The 17,694-nt window shown below is 47.5% G+C and overlaps 2 protein-coding genes across 2 annotated transcripts; one reads left to right on the top strand and one right to left on the bottom strand.

Annotated features, from left to right (window-relative positions):
- The first annotated feature begins 11,770 nt into the window (after positions 1–11,770).
- Positions 11,771–15,610, top strand: LOC123449554 (rhamnogalacturonan I rhamnosyltransferase 1-like). The gene is made up of 8 exons (XM_045126809.1): positions 11,771–12,161; positions 12,627–12,694; positions 12,781–12,869; positions 12,956–13,118; positions 13,201–13,490; positions 14,302–14,506; positions 14,714–14,871; positions 15,044–15,610. Exons 1-8 carry the CDS (start codon positions 11,990–11,992, stop codon positions 15,306–15,308), a joined length of 1,410 nt encoding a protein of 469 aa, XP_044982744.1. The 5' UTR covers positions 11,771–11,989; the 3' UTR covers positions 15,309–15,610.
- Positions 15,443–17,268, bottom strand: LOC123449555 (patatin-like protein 1). Its single transcript, XM_045126810.1, has 4 exons — positions 16,910–17,268; positions 16,646–16,826; positions 16,393–16,554; positions 15,443–16,304 (listed from the first exon to the last, which is right to left on the bottom strand). The coding sequence occupies exons 1-4, from the start codon at positions 17,266–17,268 to the stop codon at positions 15,738–15,740; spliced, it is 1,269 nt and encodes a 422-aa protein (XP_044982745.1). The 3' UTR covers positions 15,443–15,737.
- Positions 17,269–17,694: the final 426 nt, after the last annotated feature.

The raw sequence follows: 17,694 nt of genomic DNA, 5'->3' as shown, positions 1-17,694 counted from the left end.
TCTAGGGCATAATTCCAACAGTCTCCCACTTGCACTAGAGTCAATAATCTAGCCCTCACATCACCATGTGAATTACATTGTAATAAATCTAACACCCATACAGTTCTGGTGTCGATCATGTTTTGGCCGTGGAAGAGGTTTAGTCAGCGGGTCTGCTACATTCAGATCCGTGTGCACTTTGCATATATTTACGTCCTCCTCCTCGACGTAGTCGCGGATGAGGTTGAAGCGTCGTTTGATGTGTCTGGTCTTCTTGTGAAATCTTGGCTCCTTTGCTAAGGCAATGGCACCAGTGTTGTCACAGAACAAGGTCATTGGATTCAGTGCACTTGGCACCACTCCAAGATCCGTCATGAACTGCTTCATCGAGACACCCTCCTTAGCCGCCTCCGAGGCAGCCATGTACTCCGCTTCACATGTAGAATCTGCTACGACGCTTTGCTTGGAACTGCACCAGCTTACTGCACCCCCATTAAGAATAAATACGTATCCGGTTTGCGACTTAGAGTCGTCCGGATCTGTGTCAAAGCTTGCATCGACGTAACCTTTTACGGCGAGCTCTTTGTCACCTCCATACACGAGAAACATCTCCTTAGTCCTTTTCAGGTACTTCAGGATATTCTTGACCGCTGTCCAGTGATCCACTCCTGGATTACTCTGGAACCTACCTGCCATACTTATGGCCAGGCTAACATCCGGTCTAGTGCACAGCATCGCATACATGATAGAACCTATGGCTGAAGCATAGGGGACGGAGCGCATATGCTCTCTATCTTCATCAGTTGCTGGGCACTGAGTCTTACTCAATCTCGTACCTTGTAACACTGGCAAGAACCCTTTCTTGGACTGTTCCATTTTGAACCTCTTCAAAACTTTATCAAGGTATGTGCTTTGTGAAAGTCCTATCATGCGTTTTGATCTATCCCTATAGATCTTAATGCCTAGAATGTAAGCAGCTTCTCCTAGGTCCTTCATAGAGAAACTTTTATTCAAGTAACCTTTTATGCTCTCCAAAAGCTCTACGTTGTTTCCAATCAGTAATATGTCATCCACATATAATATTAGAAACGCCACAGAGCTCCCACTCACTTTCTTGTAAATACAAGATTCTCCAACCACTTGTATAAACCCAAATGCTTTGATCACCTCATCAAAGCGTTTGTTCCAACTCCGAGATGCTTGCACCAGTCCATAAATGGATCGCTGGAGCTTGCACACCTTGTTAGCATTTTTAGGATCGACAAAACCTTCGGGTTGCATCATATACAACTCTTCCTTAAGGAAACCGTTAAGGAACGCCGTTTTGACATCCATCTGCCAGATTTCATAATCGAAAAATGCAGCTATTGCTAACATGATTCTGACGGACTTAAGCATTGCCACGGGAGAGAAAGTCTCATCGTAGTCAATTCCTGGAACTTGTGAAAAACCCTTTGCCACAAGTCGAGCTTTATAAACGGTCACATTACCGTCAGCGTCCGTCTTCTTCTTAAAGATCCATTTGTTCTGAGTAGCCTTGCGGCCCTCAGGTAGTATCTCCAAAGTCCACACTTTGTTCTCATACATGGATCCTATCTCGGATTTCATGGATTCTAGCCATTTGTTGGAATCTGGGCCCACCATCGCTTCTTCATAATTTGCAGGTTCATTGTTGTCTAACAACATGATTGATAAGACGGGATTATCATACCACTCTGGAGCAGCGCGTGATCTCGTCGACCTGCGTGGTTCAACAGAAACTCGAACTGGAGTTTCATGATCATCATCATTAACTTCCTCCTCAACCGGCGTCGCAATGACAGAGGTTTCCCCTTGCCCTGCGCCACCATCCAGAGGGATGAGAGGTTCGACAACCTCGTCAAGTTCTATCTTCCTCCCACTCAATTCTCTCGAGAGAAACTCCTTCTCGAGAAAAGTTCCGTTCTTAGCAACAAACACTTTGCCCTCGGTTTTGAGATAGAAGGTGTACCCAACTGTCTCTTTTGGGTAACCTATGAAAACGCATTTTTCCGCTTTGGGTTCCAGCTTTTCAGGCTGAAGCTTTTTGACATAAGCATCACATCCCCAAACTTTAAGAAACGACAACTTTGGCCTTTTGCCATACCACAGTTCGTATGGTGTCGTCTCAATGGATTTTGATGGTGCCCTATTTAAAGTGAATGCATCTGTTTCTAATGCATAACCCCAAAATGATAACGGCAAATCAGTAAGAGACATCATAGATCGCACCATCTCTAACAAAGTACGATTACGACGTTCGGACACACCATTACGCTGTGGTGTTCCAGGCGGTGTTAACTGCGAAACAATTCCACATTGTCTTAAGTGACCACCAAACTCGAAACTCAGATATTCACCCCCACGATCAGACCGTAGGAACTTGATCTTCTTGTTACGATGATTTTCCACTTCACTCTGAAATTGCTTGAACTTTTCAAATGTTTCAGACTTGTGCTTCATCAAGTAGACATAACCATATCTACTTAAATCGTCAGTGAAGGTGAGGAAATAACGATATCCGCCGCGTGCCTCTACGCTCATTGGACCACACACATCGGTATGTATGATTTCCAACAAGTCACTTGCACGCTCCATTGTTCCGGAGAACGGAGTCTTAGTCATCTTGCCCATGAGGCATGGTTCGCACGTGTCAAGTGAATCAAAGTCAAGTGACTCCAAAAGTCCATCAGCATGGAGTTTCTTCATGCGCTTTACACCAATATGACCCAAGCGGCAGTGCCATAAAAATATGGCGCTATCATTGTTTACTCTAACTCTTTTGGTCTCAATGTTATGTATATGCGTATCGCTATCAAGATTCAATATGAACAATCCTCTCACATTCGGTGCATGACCATAAAAGATGTTACTCATAGAAATAGAACAACCATTATTCTCAGACTTAAAGGAGTAACCGTCTCGCAATAAACAAGATCCAGATATAATGTTCATGCTCAACGCAGGCACTAAATAACAATGATTTAAGTTCATCACTAATCCCGATGGTAGCTGAAGTGACACTGTGCCGACGGCGATTGCATCAACCTTGGAACCATTTCCAACGCGCATCGTCACTTCGTCTTTCGCCAGCCTTCGTCTATTCCGCAGATCCTGTTTCAAGTTGCAAATGTGAGCAACAGAACCGGTATCGAATACCCAGGCACTACTACGAGAGCCGGTTAAGTACACATCAATAACATGTATATCAAATATACCTGATTTTTCTTTGCCCGCCTTCTTATCTGCCAGATACTTGGGGCAATTGCGCTTCCAGTGACCCATACCCTTGCAATAGAAGCACTCTGTTTCAGGCTTAGGTCCAGCCTTGGGTTTCTTCGGCAGATTGGCAACAGGCTTGCCGCTCTTCTTCGAATTGCCCTTCTTGCCTTTGCCGTTTCTCTTGAAACTAGTGGTCTTGCTCACCATCAACACTTGATGCTCTTTACGGAGTTCAGACTCTGCGACTTTCAGCATCGCAAACAACTCGCCGGGAGACTTGTTCATCCCTTGCATGTTGTAGTTCAACACAAAGCCTTTATAGCTTGGCGGCAGTGATTGAAGGATTCTGTCAGTGATAGCCTCTTGCGGGAGTTCAATCCCCAGCTCAGCCAGACGGTTTGAGTACCCAGACATTTTGAGCACATGTTCACTGACAGACGAGTTTTCCTCCATCTTGCAAGCATAGAATTTATCGGAGGTCTCATACCTCTCGATCCGGGCGTTCTTCTGAAAGATAAACTTCAACTCCTGGAACATCTCAAATGCTCCATGACGCTCGAAGCGACGTTGAAGTCCCGGTTCTAAGCCATACAAGACTGCACATTGAACTATTGAGTAGTCCTCCTTACGCGCTAACCAAGCGTTCTTAACATCCTGATCAGCCGTAGCGGGTGGTTCATCTCCTAGCACAACATTAAGGACATAATCCTTCTTCCCAGCTTGTAAGATTAGCTTAAGATTACGAGCCCAGTCTACAAAGTTGCTTCCATCAACTTTCAACTTAGCTTTCTCTAGGAACGTATTAAAATTCAGGATGACACTTGCGTGAGCCATGATCTACAACACAAATATATTCAAAGTGGACTTTAGACTATGTTCAAGATAATTAGAGTTTAACTTAATCAAATTATATGCTAAACTCCCACTCAAAAAGTACATCTCTCTAGTCATTTGAGTGGTTCATGATCCACTTACACTATCCCAAGTCCGATCATCACGTGAGTTGAGTATGGTTTCGGTGGTAAGCATCCCTATGCTAATCATATCAACTATATGATTCATGATCGACCTTTCGGTCTCATGTGTTCCGAGGCCATGTCTGCACATGCTAGGCTCGTCAAGCTTAACCCGAGTGTTCCGCGTGCGCAACTGTTTTGCACCCGTTGTATGTGAACGTTGAGTCTATCACACCCGATCATCACGTGGTGTCTCGAAACGACGAACTGTAGCAACGGTGCACAGTCGGGGAGAACACAATTTCGTCTTGAAATTTTAGTGAGAGATCACCTCATAATGCTACCGTCGTTCTAAGCAAAATAAGGTGCATAAAAGGATTAACATCACATGCAATTCATAAGTGACATGATATGGCCATCATCACGTGCTTCTTGATCTCCATCACCAAAGCACCGGCACGATCTTCTTGTCACCGGCGCCACACCATGATCATCCATCAACGTGTTGCCATCGGGGTTGTCGTGCTACTTATGCTATTACTACTAAAGCTACATCCTAGCAAAATAGTAAACGCATCTGCAAGCACAAACGTTAGTATAAAGACAACCCTATGGCTCCTGCCGGTTGCCGTACCATCGACGTGCAAGTCGATATTATCTATTACAACATGATCATCTCATACATCCAATATATCACATCACATCATTGGCCATATCACATCACAATCATACCCTGCAAAAACAAGTTAGACGTCCTCTAATTTTGTTGTTGCATGTTTTACGTGGTGACCAAGGGTATCTAGTAGGATCGCATCTTACTTACGCAAACACCACAACGGAGATATATGAGTTGCTATTTAACCTCATCCAAGGACCTCCTCGGTCAAATCCGATTCAACTAAAGTTGGAGAAACCGTCACTTGCCAGTCATCTTTGAGCAAAGGGGGTTACTCGTAACGATGAAACCAGTCTCTCGTAAGCGTACGAGTAATGTCGGTCCAAGCCGCTTCAATCCAACAATACCGCGGAATCAAGAAAAGACTAAGGAGGGCAGCAAAACGCACATCACCGCCCACAAAAACTTTTGTGTTCTACTCGAGAAGACATCTACGCATGAACCTAGCTCATGATGCCACTGTTGGGGAACGTCGCATGGGAAACAAAAATTTTCCTACGCGCACGAAAACCTATCATGGTGATGTCCATCTACGAGAGGGGATGAGTGATCTACGTACCCTTGTAGATCGTACAGCAGAAGCGTTAGAGAACGCGGTTGATGTAGTGGAACGTCCTCACGTCCCTCGATCCGCCCCGCGAACAATCCCGCGATCAGTCCCACGATCTAGTACCGAACGGACGGCACCTCCGCGTTCAGCACACGTACAGCTCGACGATGATCTCGGCCTTCTTGATCCAGCAAGAGAGACGGAGAGGTAGAAGAGTTCTCCGGCAGCGTGACAGCGCTCCGGAGGTTGGTGATGACCTTGTCTCAGCAGGGCTCCGCCCGAGCTCCGCAGAAACGCGATCTAGAGGAAAAACCGTGGAGGTATGTGGTCGGGCTGCCGTGGAAAAGTCGTCTCAAATCAGCCCTAAAACCTCCGTATATATAGGAGGAGGGAGGGGGGACCTTGCCTTGGGGTCCAAGGACCCCCAAGGAGTCGGCCGAGCCAAGGGGGGGAGGACTCCCCCCCCCCAAACCAAGTTGGACTTGGTTTGGTGGGAGGAGTCCCCCTCCCTTCCCACCTCCTTCCTTTTTTTTCCTTTCCTCTTGATTTTTCTTCTCTTGGCGCATTGGGCACTTGTGGGCTGTCCCACCAGCCCACTAAGGGCTGGTGTGACTCCCCCAATGCCTGTGGGCTTCCCCGGGGTGGGTTGCCCCCCCGGTGAACTCCCGGAACCCATTCGTCATTCCCGGTACATTCCCGGTAACTCCGAAAACCTTCCGGTAATCAAATGAGGTCATCTTATATATCAATCTTCGTTTCCGGACCATTCCGGAAACCCTCGTGACGTCCGTGATCTCATCCGGGACTCTGAACAACATTCGGTAACCAACCATATAACTCAAATACGCATAAAACAACGTCGAACCTTAATTGTGCAGACCGTGCGGGTTCGAGAACTATGTAGACATGACCCGAGAGACTCCTCGGTCAATATCCAATAGCGGGACCTGGATGCCCATATTGGATCCTACATATTCTACGAAGATCTTATCGTTTGAACCTCAGTGCCAAGGATTCGTATAATCCCGTATGTCATTCCCTTTGTCCTTCGGTATATTACTTGCCCGAGATTCGATCGTCAGTATCCGCATACCTATTTCAATCTCGTTTACCGGCAAGTCTCTTTACTCGTTCCGTAACACAAGATCCCGCAACTTACACTAAGTTACATTGCTTGCAAGGCTTGTGTGTGATGTTGCATTACCGAGTGGGCCCCGAGATACCTCTCCGTCACACGGAGTGACAAATCCCAGTCTTGATCCATACTAACTCAACTAACACCTTCGGAGATACCTGTAGAGCATCTTTATAGTCACCCAGTTACGTTGCGACGTTTGATACACACAAAGCATTCCTCCGGTGTCAGTAAGTTATATGATCTCATGGTCATAGGAATAAATACTTGACACGCAGAAAACAGTAGCAACAAAATGACACGATCAACATGCTACGTCTATTAGTTTGGGTCTAGTCCATCACGTGATTCTCCCAATGACGTGATCCAGTTATCAAGCAACAACACCTTGTTTATAATCAGAAGACACTGACTATCATTGATCAACTGGCTAGCCAACTAGAGGCATGCTAGGGACGGTGTTTTGTCTATGTATCCACACATGTAAATGAGTCTTCATTCAATACAATTATAGCATGGATAATAAACTATTATCTTGATACAGGAATTATAATAATAACTATACATTTATCATTGCCTCTAGGGTATAATTCCAACAAAGCATACCCTGCAAAAACAAGTTAGACGTCCTCTAATTTTGTTGTTGCATGTTTTACGTGGTGACCATGGGTATCTAGTAGGATCGCATCTTACTTACGCAAACACCACAACGGAGATATATGAGTTGCTATTTAACCTTATCCAAGGACCTCCTTGGTCAAATCCGATTCAACTAAAGTTGGAGAAACCGTCACTTGCCAGTCATCTTTGAGCAACGGGGTTACTCGTAGCGATGAAACCAGTCTCTCGTAAGCGTACGAGTAATGTCGGTCCAAGCCGCTTCAATCCAACAATACCGCAGAATCAAGAAAAGACTAAGGAGGGCGGCAAAACGCACATCACCGCCCACGAAAACTTTTGTGTTCTACTCGAGAAGACATCTACGCATGAACCTAGCTCTGATACCACTGTTGGGGAACGTCGCATGGGAAACAAAAAAATTCTACGCGCAAGAAGACCTATCATGGTGATGTCCATCTACGAGAGGGGATGAGTGATCTACGTACCCTTGTAGACCGTATAGCAGAAGCATTAGTGAACACGGTTGATGTAGTGGAACGTCCTCACGTCCCTCGATCCGCCCCGCGAACAATCCCGCGATCAGTCCCACGATCTAGTACCGAACGGACGGCACCTCCGCGTTCAGCACACGTACAGCTCGACGATGATCTCGGCCTTCTTGATCCAGCAAGAGAGACGGAGAGGTAGAAGAGTTCTCCGGCAGCGTGACAGCGCTTCGGAGGTTGGTGATGACCTTGTCTCAGCAGGGCTCCGCCCGAGCTCCGCAGAAACGCGATCTAGAGGAAAACCCGTGGAGGTATGTGGTCGGGCTGCCGTGGAAAAGTCGTCTCAAATCAGCCCTAAAACCTCCGTATATATAGGTGGGAGGGAGGGGACCTTGCCTTGGGGCTCAAGGAGCCCCAAGGGGGTCGGCCGAGTCCAAGGGGGAAGGCTCCCCCCCCCAAACCGAGTTGGACTTGGTTTGGTGGGTGGGAGTCCTTCCTTCCCTTCCCACCTCCTCTTTTTTTTCTTTTCTCTTTGATTTTCTTTCCTAGGCGCATAGGGACCTTTTGGGCTGTCCCACCAGCCCACTAAGGGCTGGTGTGCCACCCTCAAGGCCTATGGGCTTCCCCGAGGTGGGTTGCCCCCCCCGGTGAACTCCCGGAACCCATTCGTCATTCCCGGTACATTCCCGGTAACTCCGAAAACCTTCCGGTAATCAAATGAGGTCATCCTATATATCAATCTTCGTTTCCGGACCATTCCGAAAACCCTCGTGACGTTCGTGATCTTATCCGGGACTCCGAACAGCATTCGGTAACCAACCATATAACTCAAATACGCATAAAACAACGTCGAACCTTAAGTGTGCAGACCCTGCGGGTTCGAGAACTATGTAGACATGACCCGAGAGAATCCTCGGTCAATACCCAATAGCGGGACCTGGATGCCCATATTGGATCCTTAATATTCTACGAAGATCTTATTGTTTGAACCTCAGTGCCAAGGATTCATATAATCCCGTATGTCATTCCCTTTGTCCTTCGGTATGTTACTTGCCCGAGATTCGATCGTCAGTATCCGCATACCTATTTCAATCTCGTTTACCGGCAAGTCTCTTTACTCGTTCCGTAATACAAGATCCCGCAACTTACACTAAGTCACATTGCTTGCAAGGCTTGTGTGTGATGTTGTATTACTGAGTGGGCCCCGAGATACCTCTCCGTCACACGGAGTGACAAATCCCAGTCTTGATCCATACTAACTCAACTAACACCTTCGGAGACACCTGTAGAGCATCTTTATAGTCACCCAATTACGTTGCGACGTTTGATACACACAAAGCATTCCTCCGGTGTCAGTGAGTTATATGATCTCATGGTCATAGGAATAAATACTTGACACGCAGAAAACAGTAGCAACAAAATGACACGATCAACATGCTACGTCTATTAGTTTGGGTCTAGTCCATCACGTGATTCTCCTAATGACGTGATCCAATTATCAAGCAACAACACCTTGTTCATAATCAGAAGGCACTGACTATCTTTGATCAACTGGCTAGCCAACTAGAGGCTTGCTAGGGACGGTGTTTTGTCTATGTATCCACACATGTAAATGAGTCTTCATTCAATACAATTATAGCATGGATAATAAACGATTATCTTGATACAGGAATTATAATAATAACTATATTTATTATTGCCTCTAGGGCATAATTCCAACAGGCAGGGCAAAAATACAAAGCAAGCGAGGAGGGATGGAGCTAGAAAAATGCGGGCTCCGAGTGAGGTTTTGATTGGGTCAGGGGACGTATGCACACTCGTGCGTGGACGTATGCGGTACCATATTGGATGAAATAAAATGATCCATACGTGTTTGTCCGGGCGTTTGTAGGCGTATTACGGCACGAAGTTGGAGATAGGCATACTTCATGGTGGGTTAGTTGGTCATAGAACCTAAGAAAAACTCTGCGAGTACATCTTTCGCTCGACAAGTTAGCATGTTAACAATTACTAAAAAGTAATATTTGTTTTATTCTATACTATGTTGCTAAACACCAGACACTTCCTATGAATAAACCGTGAAAATCGCAAGTCTAGAAAAGACATAACCTTTTCTCCTCTTTTCGTTGACGACGAGGGTAAACTCATCTAGAAAGACTTAAAGGTTTTAAGGAAGACTCCGACTGACTCGTCATGGTACATGGGTCACTCGGTAAAACATCCACTCAGAGACTTTCTCCCTTCAGTCGACGGAAGTCTTTCACTCGGAAGAACTCAAACCAGTCGACCGTAGAAGATCAGAAGCCACTTCAGGGAGGCCAACGATCATACATTCGACTGGCCGTCATAAGTAACATTTATTACGCACGTTATCAGTAACGCCGATAAAGGTGGTGGTGGAGACAGATCTAAGCGGTGCTCGTGAGGCAGAGGCGATGAAGAAAAATAGGGGAATTGAAGAGGAGCATTGTTTCAACCCTAGCGCCGGCCCATCTTATAGCCACCCGAGTGAGTCGCTGACCCGTGGGTCCGCCAAATCTCTGTCTATCCCGATAATAGAGGAAACACGATACATGGCGATAAGGGCGGCGCGATAATCGAGGCTTTGTGCTCCCACTTGCCCCAACCGTTGTGTCATCATCGCGCGGCGCGCGCTTACCAAATTTTCGAATCCCGTGAAATCGGACCTGATGAAGTGACCAATCATATCAAAAGATCCTGTTGATCACTCGGATCAGTTTTCACTTTCAAATTCATTCGGATGCATTTCAAGACAGAATCGATCGGGATGAACGACAAAGACTTCAATCGACGCACACTTCCGCCAAACCTTGATGTGCACTCAGAGTTTGCGTGTCTTATCAGAATCTGCATCGACCCCTTTCCCACTCGAACCCCGATCCATTCGGGGGCTAATTATGGGGATATGTACCTAGGATAGGGTCATAGACCTGACCTACATGTCCTACCCAAGTACACAACATTAAAGACTTAAAGATTTCAAGGAAGACTTCGACTGACTCGTCATGGTACATGGGTCACTCGGTAGAACATCCACCCGGAGACTTTCGCCCTTCACTCGACGGAAGACTTTCACTCAGAAGAACTACAAACCAGTAGACCGCAAAAGATCAGAAGCCACTCCAGAGAGGCCAACGAGCGTACATTCGACTGGACGTCATAAGTAACATTTATTACATGCGTTATCAGTAACGTACGCCTTTAATCCCTATTAATCAAACCCTTGGTTGGGTAGCGCACTCTATATAAGCCACCCCTTCCCTCCGACACAAGGGTTCGCACCCCCTGTAACACACATATTCCACACGACAAGAGCTCCAGAGCACTGAGACGTAGGGCTGTTACCTCCACGAGAGGGGCCTGAACCCATACATCGTGTGTACAAACTCGTCATAGCTAGGACTCTGCTCTCTCCTTACATACCCTCACCTCTATTGTCAGGCTCGTTTCAACGACAAAGGGGGATCCATGTGCCTTCACTCCAACTAGTAGTAGGTTAGCATTTTTTAGTCCTCACACGTGCGACGCTTCTTCTTTGAATTTGTTTTTCATGCTCTGGTCCTCCTCGTTCGTCCATCTGACGTGGTCGAAGGAGCTTCGGCGCCCCAACATTGATTCATGCGTTCTCCTTGGGTCGTCGAGGTTAGTGTTTCTTGTTATGCGTGTACGACGACGACGAGATTTGATGTCGGTTGCTTAAGATCTATTCAAGGTTTCAACGGTAACGACTACGCCTCCACAGCGCTGGTCCTGGACAAAGACTTCCCGACTGTTATCGACAAGGTCAAGCCACCTCTCGTAGGGGTGCGGTTACAACGGAGCGTTGACGGCTCGTTCCGGCGACGGTAGTGGTCGTTTGGTGGTCTAGATACCTTGATGTAATTTTTATTATATTAATATATTTGAGACTCTCTATACTTTTGATGAATATTTACGTTTGGGACCTGAAATTTTTGAAAAAAAAGTAGAGCTCCCAAAATCTTGGAACTGCCCGTGTCATGTTCTACCAGTGTAGTGCAGTGTGCTAAGCGTAGCCCACCTAGTCATCACACACTTATTAGCCAAGGATAATCCATGTCAAGCCAAGCCGCCGGTCCTCCTCCTCCTACCAGCTACCAACAACACTCTGTGCCACAAAAGCCAAACGCGTAGCCGCAGCAACGCACACTCTGTGCCCCAGTCTCCCCACAGCTAGGCCAACAAGATCTTAGCTCCCCCACGGGTCCCTCCCCGAGATCCTCCGGAGCCGCCGCCGCCGCCGCCGCCACCGCGAACTCCAAAAAATGCCGGCCCCGATCGGGGGGCGGCGCCGGCTGTGAGGCCGCCATGGCGCGGTCCAGGCCTAGGTTTTGGCTCGTCGCGGGCTGCGCCGCCCTGCTGCTGTGGGCCTCCGTCGCGCAGCTCGTCGCCGTCAGCCGCCTCCTCGTCCTCTTCGGCCTTGCCGGTGGCGCGCCCGCCCCTTCGCCGCCGCCTTCCTCGCCCCCTCCACCGCCCCCAAGTGAGTGCCTTTCTGGGTTATTCTGTTACTACTACTGGCTAAATTTTATCGATTAGTATCTACGAGGAAATAAATGATGAAGTTATTCAATTTTGAAATGATACATGTAAGAGTGGGTGCATTTTTGTTATCACCCTTCCTCCCCAAGTCCATGCCAATTTTCCTGCCAAAGGAAGAAATTCATGCCAAATTTGTGACGTTAGAGAGGCTGCTGCTGCCTGCTGAAAGCCTAAGCTGCCTTGAGTGAGAAATATGGCTCGGTCTGGAAGGCATGCCAAATCGGAAATTGATGTATTAACTGATTAGTATCTCGGTGGGTGGGTGGGTGGGTGGGTGCGGGGGATAGAAGCTGCAGTTATCTTGATGTTTTGTTGAGATACTTACTTACGGGTTTGCAAATATTTTGTCAAGATGTTACTGTTTCAGTCAATCACCACCAACAGTAAACGTGACTTTTTTCTCCAGGAATCTACAAAAGCAATGGTTATCTGAAGATATCCTGCAATGGAGGTCTAAATCAGATGCGTTCAGAGGTCACTTGTTTTTTCTTACTTCCGCAGTTTAATCCTAGTTTTCCCATTCTAACTCTTGTTGTTCTTTTCAATCTCTGTTCTTCAAGATATGTGACATGGTGGCAGTGGCACGTCTGCTAAACCTCACGATGGTTGTGCCAGAACTTGACAAGAGATCATTCTGGGCAGATCAGAGGTTCATTCCATTTTCTTGAAGAGGTTCTCTATGTATTAGCCAGGTTGATGATATCTTAAGCGGCTAGTATTCTGTATGCTTTTCAGCAATTTTGGAGACATATTTGATGTGAGGCATTTCATTACCACATTAAGAGATGAAGTGCGCATTGTCAAACGGCTACCAAAGAGGTTTGGTCCAACAGATTCAAGCATCACACTTGACATGTCACCTGTGAGTTGGTCAGATGAGAAGTATTACCTGCACCAGGTCTGTCAACTTATCTGGGATCCACCCTTGCTTTATGGTACATGCATTACTATGTACTCTTCATAGTCTCTCACCTGCGCAGATTTTGCCACTCTTCAGCAAATATAAAGTCATCCACTTTAACAAGACAGATGCTCGGTTAGCAAACAATGGCATCAGTACTGAACTTCAACTGGTTAGATGCCGTGTTAATTTCCGTGCACTGAAGTTTACCCCTCAAATTGAGGCATTGGGTAATAAACTGGTATGGAAACTTCGAGACAAGGGATCATTTGTGGCATTGCATTTACGATATGAGATGGACATGCTGGCGTTTTCTGGTTGCAATCATGGTCTTAATCCTGAAGAGGCTGAGGAGCTCAAAAGAATGAGGTACCATTTTCGTTGTACAGTCTTTCACTTTCATCTAGTATGAATACACACGTAGTAGCCTTTTGGATTTTGACTCAAGTAGTTTCTTACAGAAGGAAAACGTTTACTTTATTGGTTCTTCACTGACATTGATGGAAAACGTCTACAGATACTAGCAATGGTGACATAGATGTTGTATATATTAGTTTTTTTTTGATCAAAAGGGGTTTCCCCCCTGCCCCATTTTATAACATGAAGCAAAAAGATCACCAGTACATAGCAGCTGACCTAACACTAGAATCAGCCTAGGAAAGAAAGTCTGGCCTCAACGGCTCCAAAGTCTACTACACCAAAACAGCAGTTCACCCAAAACAGGGTTTATCTTTTATTACAGCATCACGGACTACAGCTAAGGAAGACCTCGTTGACAGATCAAGTTCATCTTCTTTTTCCTCAGCGACGGTGTCCTGATGCCTGCATACAGTTCTCTTGTAGTATATATTAGTTTGTCTCTTGCGTCCCTGCATACAGTTCTCGTTTTACATAGCTAATGTTCAGAGCTGGATGCAGTGTAGCATCGGTATCAGTCTCAATAAGTTGCGCGTTTTCATACATAGTTTCCTTTTTCATGATGGATTCATGTGAATTGAATAAAAATTCAACTGTTCATCTGTTGTTAGCACAGTCAAATTGGTTGAGTGCCATCTTGTTTTTATTTTTATTTTTATTTGAGAAGGCGTGCCATCTTATCTTGGCCTTGCTGTTTTTCTTGAGCTGAAACGTGGTAGAAATTTTTTGAATCACCAGAATCTAACTTTTTCCCATCCATCAGGTATGCTTATCCATGGTGGAGAGAAAAAGAAATTGATTCCAAAGCCAAGAGATCAGAAGGACTATGCCCACTTACGCCTGAGGAGGCATCACTGGTTTTGAAAGCCTTGGGCTTCGAAAAGGATACTCTCGTATACATTGCTGCTGGTGAAATATACGGGGGAGAAAAGAGATTGGAACCATTACGAGCTGCTTTTCCAAAACTCGTAAGTGTGCCTAATACTTTTGTCAATTACATTGGCTTGTTCATGTTTAACTATAGTGCAATTTCCGAACATTCAATTGCAAGTGAGAGTTTGCTCGTTTCTGCCAATACTGCTTGCAGTTTTCCAACCTCCCATTTTATATCCAGGGTGTCATACTCCCTATATGTACCAAACCCGCTAATATAAGCAATACTGATTATCTTTCAGGTAAGAAAAGAGATGCTGCTAGATTCAGAACCTCTGCGCCAGTTTCAAAACCATTCTTCTCAGATGGCTGCACTTGATTTCATTGTATCCACCGCTAGTGATGTTTTCCTTCCTACTTACGATGGTAACATGGCAAAACTTGTTGAAGGCCACAGAAGGTATATATACGGCAATATTTCGTCTTATAAAATCAATCAAATATCTTTTCAGGATACAGCGTGTACATATAGCACTCTTGTACAACAAGTTTAGTAGTCTACTCCTTAAAAAATAAAAATAAATAGATAGTATCCTCTGGTTATAATTATCTGGTTGAATTTTTGTCTTCAGGTTCCTGGGTTTCCGAAAAAGTGTGTTGCCAGACCGACGGAAACTAGTTGAACTTATAGACTTGTACACCAACAAGACAATTTCTTGGGAGAATTTTACATCTTCTGTCCAAGAAGTTCATAGAGGCCGTGTGGTTCAACCATCCTGTCGGCGAAAACTCGAAAACAAGCCGAAAGAGGAGGATTACTTCTATTCTAACCCCCATGAGTGCTTGGCCAATTCAAGCCTGTGCAGTGGAACCAAGAATACAGTCACTGTAAGGTGAGCACATTTGCCGCCTCGCCTGTGCAAGTTACTGTTGGTGATGATCCTCGGACTGAAGCCGGCATTCGGGCAGAGTCCCCACGATCGTCTAACCAGTGTTCCCAGTGTTCTGTTGTATAGGTCAGGTTTTTCTTCTTTCAATTCTGCAATCCATTCATTTATGTTCAAGCTTGCCGAAATAGGTAGCGAGGCTTTGTGTAAATTTTTGTTCGGCTCTTGTTCACTGTTGATTTATTCATGATGATGATGTCGAAAGGGATATACAATTGCGACGGTGACCAATTGAGAGAGATTTTGGCTTCATCAAGTGTATTATTTCTCCTGAACTGCTCATTTCCTTTCATTATCCATGTGAAGCTTTCTCTACCTAATCCCAGCCAAAAAGTATATAAAGAAAATAGATGAAACTAACCCACACTAAGTTACAAGATCAGCGTCTGGATTTCAGACGGCCGGCGCCAACGCGCCGGCGGCCGAGCCTTGTCCTCCTCTCGTCGGAGAGCTGTTTGGCGAAGCCGGCGAGCGCGTCGGCGTTGCTCCCGGCGCCCCGTATCTCCTCGTACCTCCCGGTCTCGACGTTCACCCTGGACACCCTCTGTGCCAACATCCGCTCGCCGATCCTGAGGAGCTCCGCCATGTTCTCGGGCGTGGCGGCGTCCACCGTCGCGGCTGGGCCGTGGAGCGAGTTGTCCTGGATGCGGAGGTAGTTACCGTCGCTGTGCAGCGACTGGAAGAGCACGGCGGCGTGGATGTCGACGAGGTCGGAGCTGGCCGCCATGAAGATGTCGATGATGGGCGCCATGCCCTTGTTGCGCAGCCAGCGGATGATGCCCCACTGGGAGCACTGCTTGGCCGTGTACAGCCCCTGGTCCGACGTCGAGCCGGTCCCGATGGACAGCACCAGGAACTTGCCGCAGTCCGACGGCTTCACCGGGTACAGCTCCTCCCTGTCCTTGACCATCATCTTCTTGGTGATCTGCGTCATGGTCACCATCGTCTGCATCTCTCACAACTCAGTTCATCAGTGTGCTCGGGCAGCGTATCTGAATATGTGATGACTGATGGACGCTTGATTGGTTGGTTACCGGATTGTTGGCGGCGACGCCGCCGTCGATGAGGTTGTACTCGCGCTCCTTACCGTTGTCGTCTTGGGTGTGGAAGTGGTGCGCCGGGAGGTAGGTCGGGGCGGCGGAGGTGCCGATGCAGATGTCGGCAAGCCGCGCGTTCTTCAGGGGCATGTTCCTGGCCTGCACGCATGATCCTTCAACGATTTTAGCCCCATGTCTGTCTGATCCAAGGAGGATGGATCTATCTGATCAATGGCGTAAATTAGCATACGTCGTATGTGGAGAAGATGATGGGCTGGAGAAGCTTGACGTCGAAGGTGGGGATGACGACGTCGGTGAGCGCGTCGCACAGCCTCGTCTCGCCCAGCATGCTCCTGATCTTGCCGTGCAGGTACTTGCCGCTGTACCTCGGCCGCCTCAGCGACGCGGTCACCGCGGCGAGCGCGCACCTCCTGGCACAGCTCAACACAATTCACACATCAATCACCGGTTCAGCTGGCATGATCCATGGCCATGAGATCGCTCGTGCTCTCGCCTTTGGGGGAAGATGTAGGGCCCGTTGTCGAGGTAGAAGCGGTTGACGTCCTTGGCGGCGAAGAGCGGGCGGCCGTCCTGGCCGGGCGCGGTGAGCATGGCGGTGATGAGCCCGCCGGTGCTGGTGCCGGCGATGCAGTCGAAGTAGTCGGCCAGGCGCGCGTCCGGCCCGTCCAGCTCCTGCAGCCTGGCCTCGAGGAAGGCGAGGATGGTGCCCGGGATGAGGCCGCGGATGCCGCCGCCGTCGATGGTCAGCACCGTCACCCTCTGCCCCGGCGCCACCGGCTGGCCGACCACGCTGCCCGCCATCGCCCTCGTGCTGCACGACTCGCACGGTCGCCGGCACCAGTAGCTTGCCATCACCGATCAGCCGCTGATGCAAACCGACGACACCTCGGTCGACAATCAAGAAGAAGAAGAAGACGACGATGACGACACCGATCGCCGCACGGGAGGGTACCCAGATCGATGGCGGTAATTGGTGGATTTGCTAGCGAGTGGCTGCCATGGCTCATGCCATAGCGCGGGCTGGTCTATTTTTGGAGTGAGAGAGGGCAGAGTAAACAGATGCGGATGTGGTTAACTCAAGACAAGACATGCGGTGGAAGAAGGAACCGGTCGGTTTTGAGTCGTGGCGCAGACAGTGCCACCGTGGGAGAGCGCGTCCACCCCACCCGCACCAAACTGAGGAGAGGACGCCCCAAGTTTTTTTGAGGGAAGAGGACGCCCGAAATAGTGTGGTTTAATCCCACATCTATTATGGAAGCACGTTTTTTACCCACATAT

Source organism: Hordeum vulgare, chromosome 4H, assembly GCF_904849725.1.
Source record: "Hordeum vulgare subsp. vulgare chromosome 4H, MorexV3_pseudomolecules_assembly, whole genome shotgun sequence".
Classification (NCBI taxonomy): domain Eukaryota; kingdom Viridiplantae; phylum Streptophyta; class Magnoliopsida; order Poales; family Poaceae; genus Hordeum; species Hordeum vulgare.
This window is presented reverse-complemented; position numbering and strand designations above follow the sequence as displayed.